This window comes from Sceloporus occidentalis, unplaced genomic scaffold (assembly GCF_023333645.1).
Source record: "Sceloporus occidentalis isolate IW3139 unplaced genomic scaffold, rSceOcc1.0.p SCAF_3, whole genome shotgun sequence".
Lineage (NCBI taxonomy): Eukaryota > Metazoa > Chordata > Lepidosauria > Squamata > Phrynosomatidae > Sceloporus > Sceloporus occidentalis.
The window spans coordinates 205,615,467-205,643,224 of NW_028316983.1; the positions used below are offsets into that span (position 1 = coordinate 205,615,467).

At 37.4% G+C, this 27,758-nt stretch overlaps 1 protein-coding gene across 2 annotated transcripts in view; it reads right to left on the minus strand.

Moving 5' to 3' along the window:
- Positions 1-27,758, minus strand: part of ARFGEF1 (ARF guanine nucleotide exchange factor 1) — a 93,951-nt gene that overhangs the window by 48,111 nt on the left and 18,082 nt on the right. The window contains exons 2-7 of one of the 2 annotated variants that reach the window (XM_089517425.1): positions 9,288-9,318; positions 6,544-6,700; positions 5,006-5,152; positions 2,675-2,854; positions 1,350-1,626; positions 586-699 (exon numbers count right to left, since the gene is read on the minus strand). In XM_089517425.1, the coding sequence (XP_089373551.1) occupies positions 586-699; positions 1,350-1,626; positions 2,675-2,854; positions 5,006-5,152; positions 6,544-6,700; positions 9,288-9,318 (906 nt within the window). Of the gene's footprint in view, positions 1-585; positions 700-1,340; positions 1,627-2,674; positions 2,855-5,005; positions 5,153-6,543; positions 6,701-9,287; positions 9,319-27,758 lie in introns of both variants that reach the window. The other variant, XM_089517424.1, reaches the window with a different exon arrangement.

Genomic DNA, 27,758 nt, shown 5'->3' on the forward strand with positions numbered 1-27,758 from the left:
TGTTCAAGGAACTGACAACTGCAAAATTAAATTAGCATTTCAGATCTAATTCAGATATAATAATCTCAGACTAATGAACCATGGTTTTAAAACCTAATTCATATTGTGGCTCTGTGTAAAGATATTAAAATACAGAGAAGGCTAAATGTCAGAGAGCTCTGGTGCCACAATAAACTACAATTCCCAGGATTCCCTAGCACTGAGCCAGGGCTGTCAAAGCTGTCTCAAACTGGATTATTTCTGCAGTGTGTTTTGGACCAAGATACTCATCAGAACACTTTCCTTTTAGCTTTTTATCATACACAAATACACAGTAGCAGCTAGTGGCTTCCGTCTCGGAGGGCTTGCTTTGGGTTTTAGTCCAAACTTTAAAGGAACTATCCAAGATGCTGGACCTTTGAAGAGGCAGCATTTAGCTCCTTGGATAACAACTTTAAATTTCAGACTGAAACCTAGATGTAACATGGAAGGCATCAGCCAATACTGCACACACCGAACACCAGAACTTTACTATAACTTCTTCTTATAAGTTTTCTAAAATCCATCCTCTCAATTTAACAATATATTTTAAGGCAAATATACTACCTCCTACTACTATGTTCACCATTTCCTGGACGATACGTTGTACAACATCTTGTGCTGTTTCTTCACATTGATTGTTTTCTCCATCATATGGCCCTGCATCATTTTTAAACAGAGCTACAAAATAAAAACAGGAAACATGTTACTAAAATTTTATCTGGACTACACTCCACAAATATCTCTTAAACTGACAATTCCTTGATAATTATTATTTGTGTTTGTTAAATGTGACTCCTTAAAAATTACCTAAATACAGTTCAAGAAAGTAACTAAGCAGGAAATCATCTGTGATTACAAAGTAAAGAAGCCCATAAACCTAGTATCAAAATCTGTAAACAATCTGCAAGTATAGAGAAATAATTGTTCCTTAACATAAGGTGTGGGCAACTGTTGCAGGTCTAGGAGCCAATTTCTAATCTTGGTACCCTCTGAGAAATACACAGACTAAATGCCAAGCAAACCTATCAAAAAACACAAGTGGCCAGATGTCCACTTCTGGTTTTGAAAAACTAGTATTTCTGATGTTGATAAACATTCCAAGGAGACCATGTTACTTGCTTAAAACGTGAATTGCCACATCAGGAGGCTTGCAAAAAAGGTGTTTCTCCCTTTCATCTAGGGATGCTGAGGGGGTTAGAGGGGCCAAGGACCACAAAAACAGCTTGTGGTACCTCCATGTAGCTTCACAGCCTCACTTTGTCTACTTCTGACTTAATGTGATTTCATTTCTTCTTTCACCCCACTCTGACTAAACCAACCATTATTACTTTCTGCTGCTGTTGCTTGGTCAGCTTCTGTCTGTTCATTTTCTGCACTGGAAATATCAGACCCATTTTCTGCTTCCATATCTTCTTGGAGGCTCTTGTCCACATCGTTTGTGTGATGGTCCAAGTCTCCTTCATGTTCCTGGGACAACTGATCAACAGTCTGCTCTGAAATATGTCTTAGCTGAGGTGATTCAGGCTCATGATGGCTTAGGGGTGACTGCTGCAGATGGTACTGCTGCCGATGTCTTTCCTTCTCCATTTGTTTGGCTTCTTGAAGCTAGGATCAAATTGAATTTGTCTAAATAAGCTATGTATTAGAGAAAACCCATTTTATTAGAGCACTTTACACAATTATTTTTGTACATTACACAACAGAGAGTATGAAACACTAATAAAATCTGGTAAAACATATCCAATTTAGGATTGTGTTTCCATTTTTCTGACACTCAGCTCTTAAAATTCATACAACTTAAATTATGTGTGCTAACTCATCTGAGTATTTAGTTGATCAAATCTTCCACAGATCAAAGTAACTTTGACAGAGACTGGCAAACCAATTCATGAATGAGACTATGTGTGAAAGGGATCTAAGAGTCATAGAAGACCATACACTGAACGTGAGTCAACAGTGTGATGTCGCAGCTAAAAAGGCCAATGCGATTCTAGGCTGCATCAATAAAAGCATAGTGTCTAGATCAAGGGAAGTAACAATACCTCTCTATTCTGCCTTGGTCAGGCCGCATCTAGAATACTGTGTCCAGTTCTGGGCACCAAAATTAAAAAAGGATGTTGAAAACTGGAGCGTGTCCAAAGGAAGGTGACCAAAAAGGTGAGGGGTCTGGAAACCATGCCTTATGAGGATAGACCTATAGAGCTAGGTATGCTGAGCTTTGAGAAGAGACGGTTAAGAGGTGATATGATAGCCTTTTAAAATATTTGAAGGGATGTCATGTTGAGGAAGGAGCAAGCTTGTTTCCTGCTGCTCCAGAGAATAGGACCCGGAACAATGGATGCAAGCTACAGGAAAAGAGATTCCACCTCAACATTAGGAGGAACTTCCTGACAGTAAGAGCTGTTAGACAGTGGAACACACTCCCTCGGAGTGTAGTGGAGTCTCCTTCTTTGGAGGTCTTTAAACAGAGGCTGGATAGTCATCTGCCAGGGATCCTTTGATTGTGAGTTTCTGCATGCCAGGGGGTTGGACTGGATGGCCTTTGTGGTCTCTTCCAACTCTATGATTCTATGAATTCAAATGTTGCATAGGAATTGTACAGATTGAAATAGCATTTGAAATAATTCTTTATAAGAAGTATTATGATACTTACAGCTTGGTTTTCCATACGTGCAAATATGACATTCAGCATTTGTGTGAGAGTGGCCTTGGCTGTAGTTTGATTTATGAGATTTTTGCTTGCAAGGTAAATATTGTAACATGTTCTTACAGCTTGTAGCACAGTCCCTTCATGAATCTCTATGTGCTGAGATGTTACTGCTGTTAACAGAGCCTAAAAAATATAATGTTGAAGCTCCTCTCAATAATAACACAATATTAGTGTACACATAATACCCATTCAACTTCAATGTGTTAACTATATGCTCTGGTCTATGTATACAGTATGTAACACTAAGATATTTGTGGCTGCTCCAACTGTTAACTACTGCCAGGTCAATATGATATACACATAAGACGTATATTTAAAAGGCACAAGCATTGTATGAACTAATTATATAAAGATGTTTTACCCTGTATCAAACTTAAACAGAGTATCAGTAGACAAGATAACATATGGGCTATACAGATTAGCTAAAAGGGGTGGCGTTCCTTCCAGATCGGGGTTGTGGTAACCGCATGCCGTGGTCCCAATCAAGCCTGCAGAAGATGAAAAAGGAGCAGCAGAACACAGCTCCTTCTTGCTCCCTTGTGTAGATGCAGGACTGGAGGTGTGTCATAATGGCGTGCGTCGTGTTAATGGGCGTGCGCCAAAATGACGCCCTGGGGGAGGAGTCACAGCGTCAAGCATGTGGATGGTCTGCCATGACTCTGCCCATTGGCTGGCACAAAGTGCCGGTCTGTATCCCCCCATCCAGATATTTTCTTCCTACCAACATACTGACATAGTTATTTTCTATTTAACGATGGTACTAATTACACATTTATTATTCTTTTAAATTCAGCAGGACAATTAAAAGACCTAGATACCTGATCACTGATATGTTAACTATCATGTTTCAGGCAAACTGGAACATTTATGAACAGAACCAGGAATTAAAACATTGCAGGACATTTTTAACATAATGTTCAAATCAAACAAATTCAACTACTGCGTATATACTTGAAATATATACTTAGTAGGTTCTGATGAATTGTTCAAGAATAAAAAATTTACTAGCCCAGCCAAACATTTTAGTGTTTCTAATTTGAAAAATGCCATTAAATGCAATGAAATGTTCGAAGCAGCAATCACGCTTCTCATTAACATCTGACTTTCAATTGCAGGTCAGTTCCAGAATACATCCCATCAATGCCATATCAACTTTACAAAAGCCCTTTCAGTCTATACTAAAGATTCATCTCTCTAAACACATGACAATGCTGTCAACATCAAAAGCATCAAACACGTGAAGAGGAAGGGGGAAGATTTCTTCCTCACTTCTTCTAACTTGGTCACTGATTATAATGAGGACAGCTACAATGATCTTTGTGCAGGTTCACAATCAATGTCATTAACAACGAACTTTTGAGATACAGACAAGAAAAGATTTGTTCAGTCTTACTTTATTTCTGTTGACAATAGATTGTTTTTGGGAAATCAAAACTTTTATAAGCAGTTACGGTTCTAACTGATTAACCATAATATTAAATGTTCTCAGGTTCAGCTCTTGCCCAGTATGTTTGAATTGTTAAGGAAAAAGCAACATGGGATATACAGTGTAAGAAATAAAACATGTATGTGAAAGTCAGGATGACTCAGCAAAAGCAATTAGGAGCCACACAGGTGTAAAAAGTAATGTAATTAGCAAGTCCTAAATGCCAAGGACAGAAATGCAAAGTGGATAATTGAACACACCTGAGAATTGTTAAAGTGGACAAGGTGAGATGATGAAATCATTAATTATGGGATGAACCCAGAGAACCAATGAAAGTGGTTGTACACGCCCACTGGGTGGAAACTGACAAGAGTGGGTGGTGTTTTCCAATGACTATAATAATGGCTAGGAATCCCAATGTATTTTGTGGGTAGTAGTGGAGGAGTATTATTGAAGTATTGTTGGAGTTTTGGAGCTGTATATAGTAGAATAAAGTAGATCTTTTATATAAGACTACTGAGTTGTCTGGTGTCTTGAGTCAAGAGACAAGAGCCAGCTGGATCCTGAAGAAGTGGGAAGACTTCTGTGGAAGCAAGAGTGAGAAGGCTTGGAGAGTTTGTCAGGGTCTTCAGCCTATCCTCTGTAACTCTGCTGCTTTAGAGCAAAGCTTTAACCACTGGCCAAAACTGGTCAGCGCCGGTGCGTAACAAGGTGGTGAGTTCGAGCCAGAGGTGAAGAGCTACAACTCCCATCATCCCTGACATGAATTGCAAGACAAGACAATTGATTTCAACAGCAAATTCTACCTAGTTCAAAGTCTGAGCTAACATTCTGTAAAAAAAGCTTACCTTTATAATTTGCAACTGAACACCTTCATCTGTCTGAGGACCTTGAAAACATCCACATATTGTTTCGATAATTCGATCAATCAATTTCTTCCCAGGAGCTGTACTGTCTGGAGCATTTCCAGTCAAATGGCCATAAGCTATAAGTTTCTAGAAGTGAAGTGAAAGAACAACTATGAAGAAACAAAGTTAACATATATCTCTTATCTTGAAGTCAGATGAATTCTCACTTAAAGTATTTCACTGCAGTGATTTCTAGTGTTTAAAGCCTGTGGTAAGTTAGTAATGAAGAAAAACAGCAGAGCCAGATAAGGACTAGCAAGATACAGGTTGAGTCTCCCCTATCCAAAGTTCCAAAATTCATAATAATCCAAAATCCAAAAATGCACAAACTTATTTAAAATATTCTGCATGAAGTATACAAGCTAAGTATATAAGGTTTATATGAAACAAAAATGAATTTCATGTTTAGACTTGGGTTCCATCTGCAAGATATCTCATCAAGTATATATGAAATATTCCAAAAACTGAAAAAATTGAAAACTCAAAACACTTCTGATCCCAAGCATTTCTGATTAAGGAGACCCAGCCTATACTGGCCAATTTTCTCTTCCTCAGTTCATGGCGAGGACAGGTTGCATATGTGCAGCTATAGTTCTCTGAGTGGTCATCTGTGAACTCACACAAATAGCCCTATCTACCTCCAGCAACCCTAAATAGGGGCTTTCCTAGCAAAACTGCCAGTTTCATTGGAAACTAATGTAATGATCCAAAGGACAGGCAAGATGGAGAAATGTACTGAAGAATGTGATTTCTATTGATGCTACTGCAGCAGCAGCTGAAAAAGAACTGGTAGTTTTGACAGGAAAGCCCCTATATAGGGCTACTGGAGCTGAGCAGGGCTGCCATCAAAATGCTTATGTAATGCTTTAGAGCAGTGATCCCCAAACTGTGCTCTTTAAGGGATTTTGGACTTCAGCTCTCAGTATTGGCCAACATGTCTGGGGCTTTAGAAGGTTCTGAAAGATGCACTGAGTAGGCTCAAGATAACCCAATGGTGTGAGTCACAGAGACCACAAAGAGGAACCAACTTTTCCTTTTAGGAGAATAAATTAAGTTTACCATTACAGTTTTCATCTAGAATGAAGTTTAAAACAGGTTTTTCATTCTGCTTTAGTATCACCTTATGGTTGATGGTAACTATTGTTACCCCATTTGGACAACACAGACTATGATATGATCACGAGAGCTGGATTAAGCATGGGAATCTGTAGCATATTCCCAATGACCAAAATATTGTTTAGCAATGTCATTTAATTCAAGTCAATATACAGACTATATCAATCAAAGCAACTCATATCAAGCCTGTCTATTTTTTGTCTATTTTTTAAAAAAGAAACCTTTTCAAAGATGGTTTGAAACCTGATAGACTATTAAAATTGTTAACATGGCGTAATCTAGGAATACAATAACTTCCACACTTAAGAAAAAGAAACCACTAACTAAAGCAGCAAGTTAATGACATGTCATTCAATACATACCTGTAAGCAATCTAATGACGTACTAACAATTCTGGGACACTTGGACTGACATGCCAATTCAAATGGTAAGAAGTATTTGTCTGCTTCAATAAAACTTGTCTTTGATTTCACTGGTGGAAGAGTGCTTGAACCAGGCTTTGCTTCTCCATGAGGAGGACTGAAAAAATGATCCAATCAAGAGGGCAGGTAAAATTAACAAAGAGTTTAGTATAAACATAGGAGTATCTACAGCTAATCATAATATCTTTGTTTTAGAACCTTTATTTAATTTAACAGTCAAAACTTCACTTAGAATGTAAAAAAATAAAATCAGTATTTTTAAAAAGATAGATAAACATTACAATAAACATAGCAACAAATACTAATTTCACAAGTCCCTGAAGATAATCTATTACTAGATGGAATCACCTAAATGATTAGTTATAAACTGATTTGGATACAAATACACTCCTCAGTACCAATAAAGAGCTATGGAAATAATTATTTGTACGAGGGTACCTCTTAAGACTTAGGATTTCTTCTTTGTAAAACTGCACCCTGGACTGCATTACTTGTAAGAGCGAGAGTGTGCTTACATGAACACATGCATATGTATGAATACATAACAAATATAACTTTAGTTCATTGTCAAAATAAATGACTTTGAATTTGTGCTCATATTAGTATCTATCTGTGTCAAAAGATGAGTGGATACATTAAACAAACACATAAAGTGAACATAATAATACTATAACTTTAATTAACAATACAATTTTTAAAAAGATAAGAATCTAAGATATATAGCATGAAAAGATGAAAGGGAACAGGAAGGAAAAAAAGAAATGTGGCAGCACCTTTAAGACTAACTGGTTTTTACTTTAGTATGAACTTTCATGGATATAAACCAGCTTTTTCAGATACAGTACCAAGTGGTACTGAGGCCTCAGGTATCAAGTGTATTTATACAGTTGTGGAAATGGGACAGAATATAATAGGATCCACAAACATGCAAATCATGTCCCTTGCCCCAAAATTTCCAAGGACTGTGCGAGGTAATGCAGGTCTTTCAGATTTTTACAGTGGTCAGTTATTGATGATGCATGAAAGCAATAAATCTGCTTACCAAAAGTCAGTTTTCTTGGGTTCAAAACTCTGACAATATTCCTTTTGTTGTATGTGCAGTAGCAAAGAATCCTGTATTAATATGTGCAGTGTGAAACTATTGTCTTTTTTCATATCTCTACTAATGGATTGGCATTTGTGAATATAATTCTATTCAGCTGCTTTGATTTCTAGTCTTCCTTTGCAATGTCCTTGTTCAAGGACTGCAACCTGTAAATCCCTTACTGTAAATCCAAGATGCAGTAGCATTCCTGCATCCGGTGTCACCTAGTGTGGGAAGGGGGGGCTAGCGAGGGAAGGGACTTAGCACTTTGTAGTTTGTCTTTATTCCTCAATAATATATTGTGGAAAGACTGCTTTACAAATAGAGTTGGAATATTATCTTTGAACCAATCTCCATTTGAAAAAGCAACACTTTGATTTGATTATTTGAAATGGCTATAGCATTCCCTTTATACTAGGAACTAATAAGGGATTTCTTATGTTAGGCTAAAATTATGAAGAGATAGAAAGTTTTATTTTCGTAGGGTAGTTTGACAGGCTTTTAAAAAGGCGACAAAAACCTTTCTCTTCTGGCAGGCCTTCCCCGATTGATAATGTCCAGAACCAATTTAATCCCCCTCCTTTTATTATTTTTCTTATTCGTGGTTTGTTTATTAATTTTGTCATACTGTTATGTATTTTTTAAACATGTTTTATTGTTTAATTTTATACTTGGGAGGGAGGGTTGGGCCGGGGTATTGTGGTGCTTGTTGTTTTTATTGTTTTATATTGTACAAACTCTGCTGTTACCCGCCTCGATCCTCAAAGCGGAAGAGGAGGGATATAAATTTATTATTATTATTATTATTATTATTATTATTATTATTATTAGCTAACAATAAAATATGAAAAATGTATTCTTTCTCTACAGTGTCCAGGGGTCTAAATATTTCTTAACCAGGACATTCATTTATCCAATAGCAGGCTGATTCATCTGACATTTTTTCTACCATATATATTCGACTGTAAGTTGACCTCATGTATAAGTTTAGGGCAGGTTTGGGGACCAAAATTATGGATTTCGAAAGTATCTAAATGATGAAGCAAGGGAAAACAATGCTCAAGAACGTATAAACTTCCAGCAGGTATAACTGTTTGTGCTCGCACTGAAGGCTGGATACATGAAAGAGTAGAGGGGAGTCAGTGCTCCCAGGCCAGATTACACCCTTGCTTTTCACCAGAGGATGAAATCCTTTTTTATATATACTTACACTGACCCGTGGATAAATCAACTCAGGTTTTTGGGGTCAATTTTTGACTAAAATTTCTAGACTTATACATGAGTGTATACAGTAATTATTACCTGAAGCCAGAGTGATTAGAAAGGGAAAGTATAAGCTCAGGAAATTTAAATAACCAATATAAATTTTCATTTTGTGCTTTTAAACTAAAGTGGAAAATAGTGATACCCTTAAGCAAATCTGAATGGGTGCTTTCTGCAGTTCAGGCATGGCGATTTGATGTTACAGAGCTGATTTGTAAAGAATCCAACCCAAAAGGTAGTGAATAGCAGATTTAATCTCTGTAGTAATACTACTGGGTATATTTAAAATGCAATTAAATAAACTAGACTACTCATGTTCAATAGTGAGGGAAAATACCTTTGTTTTCCAGTTTCTGCTTTTATTTCCTCTAGAAAAAACAAAAACAAAACAAAAACCTGAGTTACTGGAAGTAAAATCCATATTAACATCATACTAAACAACAGCATTTATAACTAGAAGTCAACATTTCTAGTATCACTTATGGTTAAAGAAAACATCAAGATCACTTTCCTACACATTACTGCACCAAAGTATGATTTATTCCACTTAAAGCAGATTTTTAAATATTTTATGTGTTTGTTATTGCTTTTATGTTTTCATTTATGATGTATGTTGATCCTAAGGTGAACCTACTACAGGTTGTTGTTTTTTTTTTTGCAAGATTTGTTCAGAGAGGGTTTGCTCTTGTCTTTATCTGAGGCTGAGATGGTGTGACTTGCCCAAGGTCCCTCAATGAGTTTCCACAAATGAACGGGGATTCAAACCTTGGTCTCCAGTCCAATGCTCAAAGCATTACACTACACTGGCTTTACTGTATGTGTACTCTAAGGGCTTGTCTACGTGAACTATATATGCCAGATTTCCTTAGGCTGGCTGCATGCTTTTTACACCTCACAGACCCAAAACTCTGAAGCAGGTGCAAGCTGTTCACACAACACCCAGTCACACATTTAAAAACCTATATTTTTAGAAAAACCAAAGCAAAACACAGTGACAATGGGCAGGCCCCCTCCCACACAGTACATTCTTTAGCTTTTGTATGTTTTTGTAACTTTATACAGTTTTTGCGCTATGATTTTAATTGTTTTAAATTTTTTATTGTAAAGTTTTAAAACAATTTTATCTGGGAACCACCTTGGATCCCTTTCTGAGAGAAAGGCTGCACAGAAACAAACAAACAAACAAATTCTCAGCCTACTCACTGTTAGATAAAAGTACTTGTGCCAGTCCTTCAGAACATTAATATTCATTAGGATCATTATGAATTTAATTTAGATTTACCTGTTTATATTTATTTGTCTAAATAATTATATCCCACCCTTTATTGAAAGGAAACCTACAATAAAACCAATATAACAAAATTTATAATAGTATAAATTATTAAAACAATTTTAAATGGCTCAAATATATATTAAAACAATTAACAAATTAAAAGACAGATTAAAAGCTGTAAAACAGTTTTAGATGAAATGAAACCATGTGTATGGGAGGTTTTGTAAAGTCTTTTAAGGCCCCCAAAGCTCTATAAACAACCATGTTTTTCTTGGCAACTAAACACCAGCACTGTTGGCACCAATTGGGCCTGAAAGATAAGGGTGTTCCATAAATAAGGAGAAACAGCAGAGAAGGCCTTCTCCCTTGTCCTTGCACAGCATATTGTCCTGACTGGTGGGACAAAGAGGAGGACCACTCCAACAGACCTTAAATCTTGGGCAGATGCATAAACAAGAGGCGCTTCTTAAAATATCAAGGCTCTAGTCTATAAAATAAAACATTTGCCGCTGCTGAAACAACTGTTTGAATTATCAAATCTAAAGGTGTTGAAACAAGCACCTGTCTCACCTGCTCAAATAAAGAATTTGCACATTAAAAACGATGCATTAAAATACAATAAATACTGAAGTAAACGCTGAAGAAAAGCAAATACTGAAGTAAACTTAAAGAAAAGTAAAGTAAGTTTCATGAAGTCTAGAAAGCAGTCTCTCTGCATTTTAAACCTTGGTGAACACAGAATTCTATAAATGGCATGGTATGTAATTCAAAATGCAACTGAACATCATTAGCCAGGACCTCTACACAGTTTATAAACTAAAAAAATATTCTAAAAAATTATGTTAGCGATCTCAAAGAATGTAGCAGCTGCTATATTGTTTTCATTCTTCATTTAACTATCAGGAGCATAATAGCCTAAATGCAATTATTAGTGCAAACTAGAATCAATTGGATTTGCATATTTTTAAATTAAAAAAAAACTTTTAATATTACTTACCCAGAAAATCAGAAAACAAACCAAGAAACAAGCAAAATAAATAAATAAATAAAAACCTGCCCACACGAATGATAGAAATAAAACTTGATTCTTTGGCAGATTAATGTACCACTCTGAATAGAAAAGAGAAAAACAATGACTGGAATCAGGAAACATTACCATTGGGATTACGTGGTTCAATTATCAAGTTTTACGAGTTTATGCATATTACTGTATAAACTCATGTATAAGTCTAGAAACTTTAGTAAAAAAATTGCCCTTCACCGTAAGTGTGTCAACTTATCCAAAAGTCAATGTAAGTACTGTATTTTTAAAAAGGTAAAGGTACAGTGCTTATATACTATTTTCTTATAGAACTGCTCACAATCTCAGATTCTCTGTGATCAGAGATGACATAATAGTATGAAGACAATCAAGAGAAAATGGCAAAACAAGTAACCAAAACCATGTGAATCAGGCTAAATTTCTTAATTTCTACCACTGAATAAATTGCTGGATTTAGAAATGTTATCATCATAAACCATTAATTTTGGCTGTTTTTTTTCTGAAGCTGTCCCATGGTCAATCATTCTTTTCTCTTCTAGAGCTTGCACTACTTCTCTGAAACATAGCAAGTGGACAGCAAGTATTTTACTCTTCAGCTCTAAACTGGAAGCTTCAGAAATTAACTCCCACACTCAACAGGTCACAAATAGAGTCTGATTGCTCTTCCCTGATTGATCTAAGATTTCTGTTTTCTGAAGAAAGGCTTCTTTCCTTTAACATCCACTTTGAATGTTTGTTAATCCTCCTGCATTTGTGCCTTCCTGGATCTATACATTCACATATATCATCAGTATTTTATATAAACCTCTATTCCCCAAACTCAATATTAAAAAAGCATTATTAACCAATAGCACAGAAGAGGAAAATGCACAGTGTATTAGTACAGACAGTAAAAGGTAAAGGTCTCCCCATTGACGTGATTGTCTAGTTGTGTCTGACTTAATAATAATAATAATAATAATAATAATAATAGTTTATTTCTATACCGCCCTTCTTGAAATCAGGGGGCAGTGCCATCTTTGTTACTACACCAAGGGAGACAGTGTTGTGAAAGACAACTTTGGTCATGTGGCCAACACGACTAAACACTGAGGCGCATTAAAAATTGTTATCTTCCCACCAATCTCCTTGCACTTTTACATGCTTTTGAACTGCTAGGTTGGCAGAAGCAGGAACAGGGGATGGCAGCTCACTTCGTCACACAGTGCTTGGGTCTTGAACTGCTGACCTAGTGATCATCAGAGTCAGTTTCAGAAATTTAATTACATCTAAAGAGTTGCTCATTCCTATTATATTTTGATGATATGCGAACACTTAATTGCAAAGGATAAGATTGTTAGAATGTAGATAGGAATTGGAACAAACTAAATTGATTATGACTAAATCAACTCTTTTTGATTAAACCCCATATCTTCATACAAGCAGTTAGTATTCTACCCTTCGCCTTTTCCTTTCAAACAATGTCAAAGGAAAAGGTTCACTTACGGATCTAAGAATCGTCCTATGCCCAATTATTCCCTATGGCAGCAGTTCTTAATTTGTGGTCTGCAGACCCATGGGTGGCCATGATGTCTTCACGGGGGTCTGTGGGGTGCTCAGACATCCTTCCTTCCTCTTTCTCCAACTGACAGCCATCCTTGCCCCTTTCTCCTGCAGCCAGGGAGTATATGGAAGCACTGGGTGCAGAGAAGAGAAGGATCCCAGGAGGATGGCCAAGGCAAGCAGCAGGGACTAGACCTCTTCTTCACCTTCTCTGCTGGGCACCTCTGCTGCCATGCTCCCTTGTGTGCCTGCTTGCCTTTCCCACCTCTTTTTCCTGTACCTAGAATACATGTGGAGCAAAAGGAAACCCTAGCCATTCCAAGTCAAGGTGTATAGTAAATATAGTATTTGATGCATTTTAGGGTTTTAACTCTTGAGTTATGTCTTGGGGTCCAAGGCAAAGAAAGGTATTTCAAGGGTGTCCTTGGTTAAAAAAAAGAAGTTAAAAACCACTGTCCTATGGTGATGTGGTGGCTTAGTGGTGAAGACACCAATTCTGATGATCAGAAGATCAGAAGGTTGGCAGTTTGAGGCCTGAGTACTGCATGATGGAGTGAGCTCCTGTTACTAATCCCAGCTTCTGCCAACCTGGCAGTTTGAAAGCATGCAAAAGCAAATAGATTAAGTACCACTTCTCAGTGGGAAGGTAACAGCATCTGGTGCAGTCATGCTGGCCACATGATGACCAGAGCAGTCCTCTGACAACGCTACCTCTTCGGCTTAGAAAACAGAGATGATCACTGTCCCCTACAGTCGGTTACGACAAGACATTCATGTCAAGGGACTACTTTTTCCTTTACCTTTATGGCATCAATATGACAATTTTCTGTGTTTTATGGGACTCTTCAATTGTTCCAAAGCAGGTGGCAATTTTCACTCCCATGCCCCTCTGACAAGCCACACAGATGTATCATGCCAGAAAAATGTGATGTAATGTCACTTTTGGTTTCAATTTAAAATCAATTGGTTTATTCCTATTTTTGGCTTTGGATTGATGGTGATACTGGCTAAGAGCCTGTTCCACCCAAACTGCTGCATTTTTGTGACAGTGTGAGTGGCTTGAGATAGGAGAGCATTTTGCAGGGAAAGTTGGGGGGGGGGGGTTGCCCAAAAATGCCACTAGAAGCTATAGTTTCTGCTCCCCGATCTAAACATAAAGCAAGATACTTACAAAAATACAGAACTTTAACAGAAACATGTAAATTCACTTATATTCACAAATTCCAATCCACTAGTGAGAATGGTGTCTTGGCCCACTACATAAATTACAGTTTTTCATCACAGTTAGACATGTGACAAAAGAATTTGCTTAGATAAATGTTTCTGTTTCAAGCAAATCGACATTAGGTAAGCAGAATTTACTGCTTTAACACCTTAAGACCAACAGACCAGCTGCTTGACCCAGCTGTATCATCCTGCAAAACTGTATGAAGGTTTACTGCCAGTGTGACAATTTGCATCATTTTGTATCCCACTGCATTGTAAATGCTAAAATAGTCTGTGATGCAATACTGTAGTCAATGCACTGTGGTTTGAAAGCCACAAAAGCTCAAGCTAAAATAAATAAGCTATTCTCAAAGATGTAGCCAGATCCTCCCTCCTTTTTATGCATACAGTGGGTCCTTGTAAACTGCTGGTGTTTTGGTTGCAGGACCCCTATGGATACCAAAATCCATGGATGCTCAAGTCGCATAATATACAATGGTGTGGGAAAATAGTGTCCTTTATATAAAATGGCAATTTTTTTTGCTTTTTAGAATAAAAAAAATATTTTCAAGCCATGGATGCTTGAATCTATGGATGTCAAATCTGTGGATATGGAGGACTGACTGTACTAAGAACCTGATATTTAACATCTGCAACTGGTAGAACAGATCAGATAAGAAGAAATCCAGTTTGGCTGATGCAGTTTTTATTTCAGCTTGTTGGACTTGCTTACAATTAGCAATAAGGTTTTTTGCCACTTATTCAGACTTTAATAAGACAGTTTTCCTTTGTGTGTAATACAGACCAATGTTGTAATCCCATCCTTTCAATGTGTTAGGGACTGGTACCATATTTGTGCCCATTAGCTACATCTGTTTCTCTTTTTCCTGGGACCTCACAACTGATGGCTTGTGGATTGGAACTTTTAAGCAACACTGACACAGACTAATTTATTGCATTAGTGTCTGGATTTTGTGGAACTATGAAACAATTCAACACACTAAAAAGTGTGACTTTTTACCTGGAAAGTGTTGAATCAGAAAAATTTCCAGTGCCTTATATCGATTGGAATTTGATTTAGCATGTTTGGATTGTGTGCACATTTGGTTGTAATTTATGCCCTGATATAAACAGAGGGGGAAATCACAGATCTGACATTTCTTAAGGATAGAAAGGCTGCAACAATGGCCAGTGTCACATTTGCTTAATTTTTCCTGTAGAAGGCAGAACTTGCCAGTACCACCCCTGCTTGTATACACCATGCAGCATACTTTACATAGGACTGTCTTTGCAAGTATATCAAAATATCAGCTAGTACAAAAATGCAGCACCTGGATAGCTGATAGGTGATACATTCCTTGTTCACATCACATCAATTCATATCAGTTGAAAACCTGCCATGTCAGTTTCTGGGACCAGTTCCAAATAGTGTTTTTGACCTTTAAAGACTAAGGTATGGACTTTAGATATCTTAAGGCTTAAGCACAGCTTCTTAAGCTATCTAATGTGGTGGTCCAGCAGGGTTCCCCTGGCCCATGTGACAGGGACAAGCATGGTATTTGTGTACATTGGATTCTTTCCAAGAAACTCACCACAAGCCACTAGTCCACCACGGGCCACTAATGTGAGTAATTGTAATCTAAAGGACTGCCTCCCGCTACCCACACACTACCTAATTATAGCCATAATACAAGGCCACTGTCCAGGTGCTACATGAAAAGAGGCAATGTGTGTGTCTACCAAGGAGGAAAGCTTTTTTCAGCTGTGCCACATCATAGGTGGAATGCCCACTACACAGAAGCTTTTTAGACTTTCTGGCATTAGGTGAAGACTTTTATTTTTCAAGCCATTTTAAGAACTATTCTAGTTCTTTAAAAGCTCAGCAGAGTGGCTGAGGACAAAATGACTTGAAAGTCTCTGATTCATAGATTAGTCATAGGTTGAAGTTGATTTGAAGGCAGTTAAGCAGCAAAAGTTCTTCAATATTTGCACTAACCTGCTCCTAGTTTTAATCTGATTTCTATACACATTTATTTCTTTATTAGTAAATTTATGTCATGTAAATCACAGAAATATGAGGTTTTACGCTGTTAGATTTAATACAAAATTTAGTGATATACTTGAATTAAAGTAAGTAGTTTTAAATAAATGTAAACAATGCAAAGTTAAAAATATTAGTTCCTATCTTACCATTCAGAAAAGCAATAAAAGTTCCTCATACCTTCAAAGATCAAGTTATTCACTGGTTTACACAATATGCAACATTCATTTTGGTCTTGGTGTCCCATGTATTAGTAAACCATTTGTATAATAGAGGGAGCACATTCTTAATCCAAAATGAAGCTATTGAAATTCTAGCTGATGTCAATAAATTAATGATCACTTCAAGATCTTTGTCATCTACAAGATCTTTTAAATAATTCAAAGTAGGGTCATCAGTGGTTTAAATTATGCATTTTTTTCTAGAAAATTCAAGACTAACTTTCAGAACAGCTTTACTTGCACACAACTCCAAAAAGATACTGATATACTGTAGTCTGCAATTACTGTACCACATTTGGCTTTACAGATTGAAATGTTATACTCATTGCTGCTGATTTTATATTTTGCTGTCTCTAGTTACTGATTTGTGGTACAGTATTATTATTGTACCTTTACATACTGTTCTCCTCCAAAATAATTTAATTTGTTTTATTTTTTATTTAATTATTATTAAAATAACTTCTGTTTAGTGGGTAATTTAACAGTGCAACCAACAAGCAGGTGTAGGAGCTCTCCAGATGTTATTGAACTGCAGTTACTATAGTTAACAGTGCTGATCAACACCATCTGAAGGGACATGTGATCCTCTTCTAGGTGTAAACTTTGGTTTTCAAGAGAGGTCCTGTTCCATGCTCCAACATGTTATAAGACAAGTCTCACAAGGCATTACCGACAAGGCTCCCTCACTGGTGGTACCCAAAGTATGGATCTCCTTGCTCTAGACAACTAGCTTGCCTTTATGCTGCTAACTAAAAATATTACCTGTTGCAATTGTTTACTACAGCTATTTTAGAAATACAGATTGAGTCTCCCTGAACCAAAATGCTTAGGACCAGAAGTGTTTTGGATTTTGGAATACCTATATTTGCATATCATGAAGATGGGATCCAAGACTAAACACAACATTCATTTAAGTTTTATATAAACCTTATACACATAACCTGAAAGGTTTTTATTCTATATTTTAATAATTTTGTGAATGAAACAAAGTTTGTCTACACTTAACCATCAGAAAGCAAATGTGTAACTATCTCAGCTGCTCATGCAAAAGGTTCTGAGGTTTTGGAATATTTTGGACTTTGGAATTCTGGATAAGGGATAATCAACATGTATTATTTTATTGTATCACCCATAGAAATAATTTTTATACATGAAATATGGAATACAGTATATAATCATATGCAGCCTGGAATTACATTTATGGATAGCAGTGAAAAGTTCACTTCATATCACTTACTCAAAGCAGTATTTGTAGACAGGAGACATGAAGTCCACAAGAACTCCTCAGAATGTAAACAAAGTGAGGAAATCATCCAACAAAATGACTGAGCAATTTTAGACATTCAGGTTGGCCTAAATTTAAGTATTTAGTGTTACTCCTTAATACAATACACTATGGAGCTGTTCACATGGGCCAAAAGGTCAATGTTTTCCCTAGCCTCATACCATTTGGACACAGGCCATTAGTTCCGGGCTGGGATTGGGTCCAGATCTGGCAGATCAGACGTGCATTCAGTGTAATTCCTAGGCAAAGGGGCCTTAATGCAGGTCAAAATGAACTACCATTTGCTAGAGTTTCTCTGAACCTCTGTGGCAAGCCCCAGCAGACCAGACAGCCCCATGTGCCCCTTACCTTTACTCCTCTGTTGCCACTAGTGAAAAGACCAGTCTCCACATCTGATGTGGAAACAGGGTGCCTGGCTGTGAGGCTATAGCCAGGTGCCCCATTTTCTTTTCTTTTCTTTTCTTTATTTTGCAATTAAAACCAGGAATGTCTTTATTGGGACTGTTGCATGATGAAATAGAGAAAAAAATATAATAATCATTACAGTATATGATTACCACAGCGTAGTTATTATATGATCAGAAATGGAAAAATACCGAGATCCCAACGCAAGACAACTGGCTAATAAATTTGGTAGAAATTGATAAATTATCCATCTTGTTGAGAGAGAAATCTTTGGGAACTTTTAAGAATGACTGGGAAACTTCTTTTTTATATAAAGTTCCAATATACAACCAACACTGAAAAACATAAACACAAAAACACAGACAGTCCAAAATGTAAACCAACCCATATACTCACATTACTGTAAACAAACCCGAACATTACCAAATTCACAACCCTTTTACCTCTTTATAATCTAAAACTACATATAACATATACTATCCTTCCTACTACTTGGATTCTTATTGTTTTGTCTTATTTTTCTTATTTGTTTTATCTTAAAAGATTATTTAATTCTTTTTAATGAACATCTCTTAATTTTCTTTTCTTACATTTTTCACTTAACTTAGATAATTAACTCTCTGAGCAAATTTTTATATTGTCTATTTTACAACTCTTGTTTGTCTTAAAAAATTTATATAACTTTTCTGTCTTATATCTCTAGTGCTTTTTGCTCCATTTCGTATTTCTAGCCTTTACCTGATATTGCATAGTACTTACAGATTAAATACAAACAGTCATATTCATCAATCAATGATAACATTTTTCCATCTTTTCCTTAAATAGCCATAAGTCCCAATCTTGTTTTATCTGGTCCTCTGTTTTATCTTTCATCCAGCTGGTCAATCTGTCCATTTCCGCCATTTCATATACTTTAAATAGCCATTCATCGACGGATAGGATTTGGTTTCCTTTCCAAAGCTTGGCGTAAATGATCCTCACACATGTAAACATGTAAAATAATAATTTCCCATATTGCTTTTCTACATTATCATTAATCATTCCCAACAGGAAGACCTCCGGGGAAAAAGATATCTGTATTTTTAAATCTGTTGTTATTATTTTGTATATTCCCAACCAATATCTTTTTGCCTCCTTACATGATCACCAGAAATGATAGTAAGAACCCGTAGACACCGAACATTTCCAACAGTTTGGCTTTTTAAAAAAACATATATAAGAGATTTTTTGTGGCGATAAGTACCACCTATAAGTCATTTTGTAAAGGTCTTCCTTTAATTTTTGATTAACAGTGTATTTTAAACTCTTATTCCAAATTTTCTGTCATTTATCATATTAATGGTGCCCCATTTTCAAGTTACATGTGGTGACTTGGATCTTCTCACTAGCAACAATGGTGCAGTATGCTAAGGGGTACACAGTGATAGTGGGTCTGTGGTGCAGGAACAGGCAGGCATGTAAACACCCACTCATCCCAGCGCCAGACCAGGGACTGATCTGGGTTGGAACCTGGACTAGGATAGCACAAGCAGAAATAGGAAAGTTAATGGAAAATGCTATTACAGTATGTTATGTTTATAATAAAAAACTTAACATTTACCATTGATTATATTTACAAAGAAAAAGATATTTTGTTTCAGTTATGTTGATTTTAACTTAGCATTAAATTTAATTACTGTACAAAATTTTTTACCAGAATGTAGCTAAAAACCCCATTTATCATTTCCCTCCCTTGTTTCTCTTTTGAACTTCAGAAGGAAGAAAATACCAACATGAAGTTTGCTAAACCCATTTTAAAAATCACTCACCCACTGAGGAGAAACAACTGAGGTTCTAAAGAAACACACAACCAATTTTGGCACAATCAAGAGTTAACTACAGTCAAAAACTTATACAGATGGTATTTAACCCCAACAGAATTATCATACATTTATAAAAATAGCTCTTCCAAGTGTTGGGAGAAGATTTGATTTAAATGGGCCTTATTTTCAGACAGGTATGTGGTGGATTTGCTCAGTCGTTTCAGCAATTTGGAGAAAAGTGTTCCCAGATATGTGTGTAACAACAAACCCAATTATACAGCAGTTCCTGGGCCTTACACTGCAAAGTATTTTCACAGGTCTGAACTTCCATATACAACATATAAACCTCATTTTTCCTTCCTATTAGCAGCCAGACAATTAACATCAAAGCAGTAGAAAACTGACAGCTTACTGGATGTCTGTATGGTGCACAAAGATATGGGACATATCTGAGAGTTTCAAACTTAACAAATCAGTCACAAACATTTCTGTGGGAAACTGGTTTATCACCATTTGTCATAAAAATCAAAATGAAAATTATAGAAAACAAGGTCCAGCTTCTCATGGAAAAATCTGGAATAATGCCTTTTTCTAGTACAAACATCAGGTGATATCATTATCTCCATTTCCTCCAATAATGGCATTGATTTTATTTCACATTATATGCTCACAAGAATTTTCTTTTGTATCCAAGTTGTTTTTGATATTTTTAATTTTTTTTAAAAGAAAGAAACACAGATACAGGAAAGACACAGAATTCAAAAAGCTTTATTAAGAGAGTTCTAAAACAATATCCACATGACTTCATCAAACCTCCACAAGAACAATTCACAGAAATCCTTTAAACAAACGGGAGTAGACTAAAAGATTCAAATTCTTCCTCATCTCCAATTATTCTTTTTCCCCCCCATGTCCTTTTCCTGGGTCATGTACTCTCTTTTTTACATCTTTCCACTCTTCCTACCTATTAGGTTCTCACTTTCTCATTTCTGTATCATTTTGTCTGTTCCCTTTCCTGTGCACCCTCTCTACTCTTCCTTATTATGTTTTCAATTTCTTATTAACCTTTATTTATGAAGCGCTGTAAATTTACACAGCACTGTACATGCAATCTTTTTAGTTAGACGGATCCTTGCCCTCGGGCTTACAATCTAAAAAGACATGACACAGAAGGAGAAGGGAGTGGTGGAGGGAAAGGGTAAGAGGTCCAGCAGTTCCTCTCTACCTCCGAGGCCTGGACCAAGGCAGATGGACTGGAGGGAGGGCTTGGCTTCATAATGGATGGTTAATCATTTTCCAGGGAAAATACATACTCTCAAGTAGGATAATGCATATACAATACATAGCAATACAGGAAATGGTTTGATAAAAAGGCACCAAAAGAACATCAAATAGTAAGCGACAATTATGCAATGTCTGGGAAGGCTTCTCTGAACAGGATGGTTTTCAACTCCGTTTTGAAGCTGGTTAAAGAAGTGATGGCTCTTGCTTGTGGGGGAAGAAGGTTCCAGGAGTGAGGGGCAGCAAGTGAAAAGGGGTGAATCCGGGATGGGGCAGAGGAAATCCTGGGCTGGGACAGCAGACCTTGACTACTAGAATGGAGGGCCCTGGTGGGAAGGTGAGGAGAAAGAAGGTCTGATAAGTAAGGAGGGGCCAGTCCATGGAGGGCTTTAAATGTTGACAGCAGGAGCTTATACTGAATGCGGAAAGGGAGGGGGAGCCAGTGAAGGGATGCCAACACAGGAGAGATGTGGTCAGCGCGGTGGGTGGAAGTGATAATGCGTGCAGCTGAATGCTGAACAGAGATTAAAGGACGGAGGTGAGAAAGAGGAAGCCAGCCAGGAGGACGTTACAGTAATCAAGTCGTGAGATCACTAGGGCATGGACCAGGATCTTGGCAGTAGAGACAGAGAGAAATGGTCGAATTTTGGCAATATTGTACAAAATGAATCTACAAGCCTTGGCTGTGGTCTGGATCTGAGGGATACACGACAGAGAAGAGTCAAAGATAAAACCAAGACTGCGGGCTTGCTGGACTGGTTGAATAGAAATGTTGTCCACAGAGACAAAAAAGGAGTGTTGAAGGGTGGGCTTAGGAGGAAAGACAAGAAGCTCTGTCTTGGACATGTTGAGCTTCAAACGCCGATGGTGCATCCACTGCGAGACAGCTGTGAGGCAAGACGAAACTTGCTGTTCAAGCCTTGGAGAAAGGTCAGGGGCGGAAAGATACAGCTGGGTGTCATCGGCATACAGATGGTAGGAAAAGCCAAAAGAAATAATGAGTTTTCCTAAGGACAGTGTGTAGAGAGAAAACAGAAGGGGACCCAGAACAGAGCCCTGGGGAACTCCAACAGATAAGGGAACAGGAGAAGAAGTCTGACCCCCTGCAACTACTGCAAAAGATCTGCCAGACAAGTAAGATCTAAACCAGTCGAGAACAGAGTCTGAGAACCCAAGGTCAGAAAGTATATTAACTAGAAGAGAGTGATCAACGGTGTCAAAGGCTGCAGACAGATCAAGAAGGATGAGAACAGAGTAAAGGCCATTAGCCTTGGCCTGTAAAAGGTCATTCGAAATCTTAGCGAGAGCTGTCTCAGTAGAATGCCTTGGGTGGAAACCAGACTGAAAGGGATCGAGGATGGAGTTGGCTTCAAGAAACTCAAGACAGCAAGAATAATCTGAGTCCTTTTGCTCTTTCCTCCACATATTTTTATTCCTCCATTTCTCTTTCTCTTATCTACTTTGTCACATGTCCAGTCTTCCTTTCCCCCACAAACCTCTTATATTGCAAGCTTCTGCTTCTTGTTCCTCCCTCTCCTATTATTTGCTATCCATCATGTTTGTTCTCTGCCCCCCCACCCCATGAAAAGCTATTGAAGACAATGGTGAGGAAATGGCAAGATGAAAGAAAACAACAAACAAAAATGTTACCCCCTATACTTTCCCATTTAAAATGCCTCTGAAATTAAGCTAAAAGTCATGGAGAGAAGTAGTAGTTTCTGTTTGGCTTAAATGGTTTTTCCCCCTTAAAAATATAATTAATATTAACTCATAGGTTTCCCACTTCTGGCAAGAAGCATCTGTTGCGGAAAATCCTTTGTCAACCTAAACCACAAAGGCCTTGACAACAAAACAGTCAAACCTGCTGTGCAGGAAAGGCAACTAAAGAAGCAGGTTGGTATAAACAGAGACTTGAGCTAACCAGAAGAAAGAACAGAGGAAGATACTATTTGCAGTCCAAAAAACAAGAATGTAGTATTTTACCAAAAATAAATAAATAAATGCATCTACCCTCTTTGAAAATTAGGATGCTGACAAATAGTTACTAAACATGGTTTGTATGCTGCAGTGTAGCCTCCTGAATCCAGTGAAAAGTTATTTCTGTGGTTCAAGAGAACCTTCAGAATAGCAATCAGAGGACACAGATTGCTCCAGCTGGTTGTGGGAGGTCAGGAGAAACTGGTATCTTTCTTCTTAGGCATGCAGCACTTCAGATCTATTACAACAAAGTCAATAATCTAGTCATTAAGGGCAATACCACACTTAGGAAATTATCAGATGGGAGGGGGGAAGCTGGGAGTAAGAGGCATAGTCCTGGCAAAGTTGCATGATGGCGTTGAAAATTTTCAGACACATCATACTTATCCAGGACTTAACCCATGAAGATCCAGAAATGTTCCAGCAACAAACCATTCATGAGGTAGTCCTGGGAATGGTCTGTTGCTGGAGTATTCCTGGATCTTCATGAGTTATGTCCTGAATAAGCGCAACATCTAAAAATCTTCACTGCGACTGCATGATTGCTGGGACTGTGCCTTTGTCTTCCCTGATTTCCTCATCCAATAATCTCAATTTTTATCTGAGAATACATATAATCTCTTTAACTCATAACAGCAATATATGAGGAAGCTTTGCAAATACATTTTCGTAAGTTGTCATACTCAGTTGTACAATATAGCAATTTTAAACTTTCAACTTAATGGTCTTATGAATTCTCACTCCTATTTAAATGGTAATGTGCAACTGCTTTGCTTAATTCAAAATATGGTAAACCTGAACTGCAGCATTTTGGCACATTCCTGCTCATTCTTCTGAGTGTGACATTGGATTTCAGTCTGAGAGCAGAATCTTGATCATTTTGACCCTATAATCTTTTCCCTACTTTCATTTCTTTTTTCCTCTGCAAACCTATACACTGCATAAGGAAACTCTTATCCCTGCAAACGTTCAATTTAGAAAAGAGAGGTAAGGCCAGCTAGAGTCATAGCACAGTACTATTATTTCCCCACAGCAGAACCCTGGAAACTAGAATGTTGCAGTACTGACCACTGTCAATGTAAATGTTTTTGGTGGAACCTGAGTGTACCTTGAGAGGGGAAGAGAATGACTACCAGGTTTTGAGGAGGCAATAATAATTCATCAGGGGAAGACAGCAAATTACACATTTAACACAAACAAAAACTATTTTTACATTTGATTTTGGATGCCTGTCGCATTTCTTAATGTGCAAAAGTGTCTTTGCTTAAGAATGTGTGAATGGTTTTAAACAAGTTGAATTCATGCAGCAAGATTTGTTTTCATGTAACTGCCACAACTTTCTCCCACCTAATAAATTAAATTGATGTCACTTAGACTAAAATGCAATTAATTTGAGAGATTAAATCCCAGTCAAGGAAGCATATTTTTAAAGCCACATCAGACAACAGCCACATCTAGTCCCAAACAGCTACCTGTATAAATAAATCCTAAATCAACTAATTTGAAATGTGTTCTCTGAAGAACAATACTATGGAAACCATGGACTGCCATAAAAATTAAGAAATGGATCTGAAGGCAAATCAAACCAGAACTCTCCCTAGAATACAAAAAGATAATTTGCATGCTAAATTTGAAGACAGATAGAAAAAGGGTAAGGCAGACTGAGTCAATTAAAGAGGCCACAGCTTGAGTTTGCAAGATCTGACAGGACAGTTAATAAAAGGGTCTCTTGGAGGTCTCTCATTCCTAAATTTGCACCAAGTTGAGGCCACCTTAATGGCACATAACAACATAAATTTGACAAGTCATACTTAACTATGCAACTCTTTACCAACAAACTCAGATTGTAGGTACTGAAAGGACTGGAGCCGGAACAGTCACCGAGAAACAAGAGAGAAATAACAGCAGGTTTGGGGAAAATCCCAAAATTTGCAGAAAGGTAACAAATATTTTAAAGAGATAAAAGCAATCGGAGCAGGAAATTGCCTCTAACATTGCAGTGATATCTGAATATATTCATCAGCCATAAAATGTTGAAAATCAAATGAAAAAGGAATCTGGAAAACCAGGAAGAAAGCTGCAATTAAATTAAATGCCTTGGGGAAGTGATTCTCAACCTCTAGTCCTCAAGGTGTTTTAGACCTCAGCTCCCAGAATTCCTGACTGTTGGCAAGGTAATCTAGGGCTTCTGGGAGCTGATGTCCAAAGCATTCAGAGAACCAAAGTTTGGGGATCACTGCTGGGAAGGCATGATTAGTTTATTGGAAACACTATTGTTAAGCATGAATATACTGCAACACCATGTTCTGTTTGAGGCTTTCCATAGTCATCTGACTAGCCAACACAACCACAGAATGACTGACTTAATTCCTTGTCTTCTGATCTAACATAACTCTTCTTATGTTCATGTAAAGAAAAACCATTTCCTTTATAACCAACACAGGAGCAACACTACTAATCTGTCAGCAGTGTTTTCAGGCCAGTAACCTCTATACTTAGGTGCATCATTCCTTGTCTGATCTTCCAGACCCCATTACCTGATATAGATAAAAATATGCTTGAGAAGAAGCAAAGGGAAAAGGAAATAGTAAACAGTATAAAAAGAAAGGGAATTTGACTAACATGTTCATTGAGGAGCCACTTTTCCAATACTGCCCCCCAACAATGATTTAGAATAAAAAGCTAGCAACAATGTATTTTTCATATCTCAGAAAACAATTTACATTCCAAAGGTGTAGTCCAAGCAACTTCAGTGAAGTAACCCCGTAGTGAGAAAGGTTAAGAATCTATTAAAAGGATTTTTTGATACAATGACCCATGGGATAACATCTCACTCACAGTAACAATACCAACAAAGGTATTAAAAAAGAATTTTTGTCTTTTCTGTGTACATGCTTCATTTTTAATTGATACATGAGAACCCTTGTGATAAATGAGATGTCAGGAGAAGGTATTGGAAGTAAAATGGCAAAAGGCAGATCCCTGACAAAATAATCTCATTCCAACAATATTAATACAAAATAAATTGTGTCTACTCCCAGTCAAGCTGGGGGAATAATACAGCAAGTCAAAAGGTCTCAAGACTGCAGATAGAAAGGGAGAATCTATCCCTTCCCAAAAAACAAAACAAAAATCTCAAATGCTTCCTCTCATGGGTTAATTTGTCTTTTGATTTCCTTAGCAAAACTGTTAACCAAATGATTATTTGGCCATTAAACCTATTAGCACAATAGACAAAGCTGGATTTGTTACTGTTAACTGCCATCAAGTCAACTTTTACTTATGACGACCCTATGAATGAGAAATCTCCAAGTTACCCAGTCATCAAGATGCAGGGCCTTGGCTTCCTTGATTAAGTCTATCTACCTGCAATGTGGTCTTCCTCTTTTCCTGCTGCCTTCTGCCTTGCCAAGCAATACTGCATTTTCTAGTGAGTCAAATCTTTTCAAGATATGTCCAAAGGATGATAGTTTCAGCTTAGTCTTCTAAGCAGAGTCCAAGTTAGATTGGCCCATTTATTTATTTTTATTGGTCCCGTGCTGGCCAATTGGCTGGAATAAAGTTATTATTATTATTTATTGGTCCATGCTGCTCCAGAGAACAGGACCCGGAACAATGGATGCAAGCTACAGGAAAAGAAATTCCACCTCAACATTAGGAGGAACTTCCTGACAGTAAGGGATGTTTGACAGTGGAACACACTCCCTTGGAGTATAGTGGAGTCTCCTTCCTTGGAGGTCTTTGAACAGAGGCTGGAAGGCCATCTGTCAGGTATTGCTTTGATTGAGAGTTCCTGAATGGCAGGGGGCTGGACTGGATGGCCCTTGCAGTCTCATCTAACTCTATAACTCCTTCCAAATTTTTGCAATTTGCTGCTGGTAGTGAAGTATTATATTGTTGTTGGGTGACTTCAAGTCATTTCTGACTTAGGCAAACCTAAGATTTGTTCAAAGGGGATTTGTCATTGCCATCCTTTGAGGCTGAGAGAGTGTGACTTGCCCATGGTCACCCAGTGGGTTAAATGGCCATATTATAGCCAAATCTAATCACCAAAATAGACACCTAATAGCATTTTACTTTTTAAAAAGTTATCAGTAACAGCTAAGTGGCTGCTGCCTCCTCTGCTATTCAAGACATAGGGAATAACCCTCTAATTCTGGTGTTAACCTGAAGATTAATTATTAAGATCTCTGATTTTTTCTTTCTAAAACTAAAGTCAGCCTGGACAAGCAGCAAGATGGGGCAGGGTTAAGCTTCTTCTTCTTGTCATTTTTCAGTTCAGCATCATATCCTCAAGCTGTCTTTTTCATTTTTAGGGGTACATGTGGTTCATCATATCTTCCTATCTGCTGACAAAAAAGCAGCTCAGGAAAACAATTTGGGCATCAGGTGGGAGTGGAGGTAAACAGTGTCTTCCCCATTCATCATTCCTAGGCTAGTTTGTGTTTTAGAGAGAAAGCAGAATGAGTGAGAGAGAGAGACAGATAGAATTCATGGGGTATGCAGTTTCAGCCTCAGTAAAAACAGTACTTTCCCCTTACATTATCAAGTACTATCAGAAGAACAGCCTCTTATCCATTATCTGGGTAGGGTACAGCCAAATTCGGGGGGGAGGGAGATGATAATTCTCTGGTTTTGGAATCTATACAAGTGCCAACAGAATAAAGGTGGTCAAATTAGATCTCTTCAAAGTTGCTGAACTGCAACTCCCATCAGCCACATTCAGCACAGCT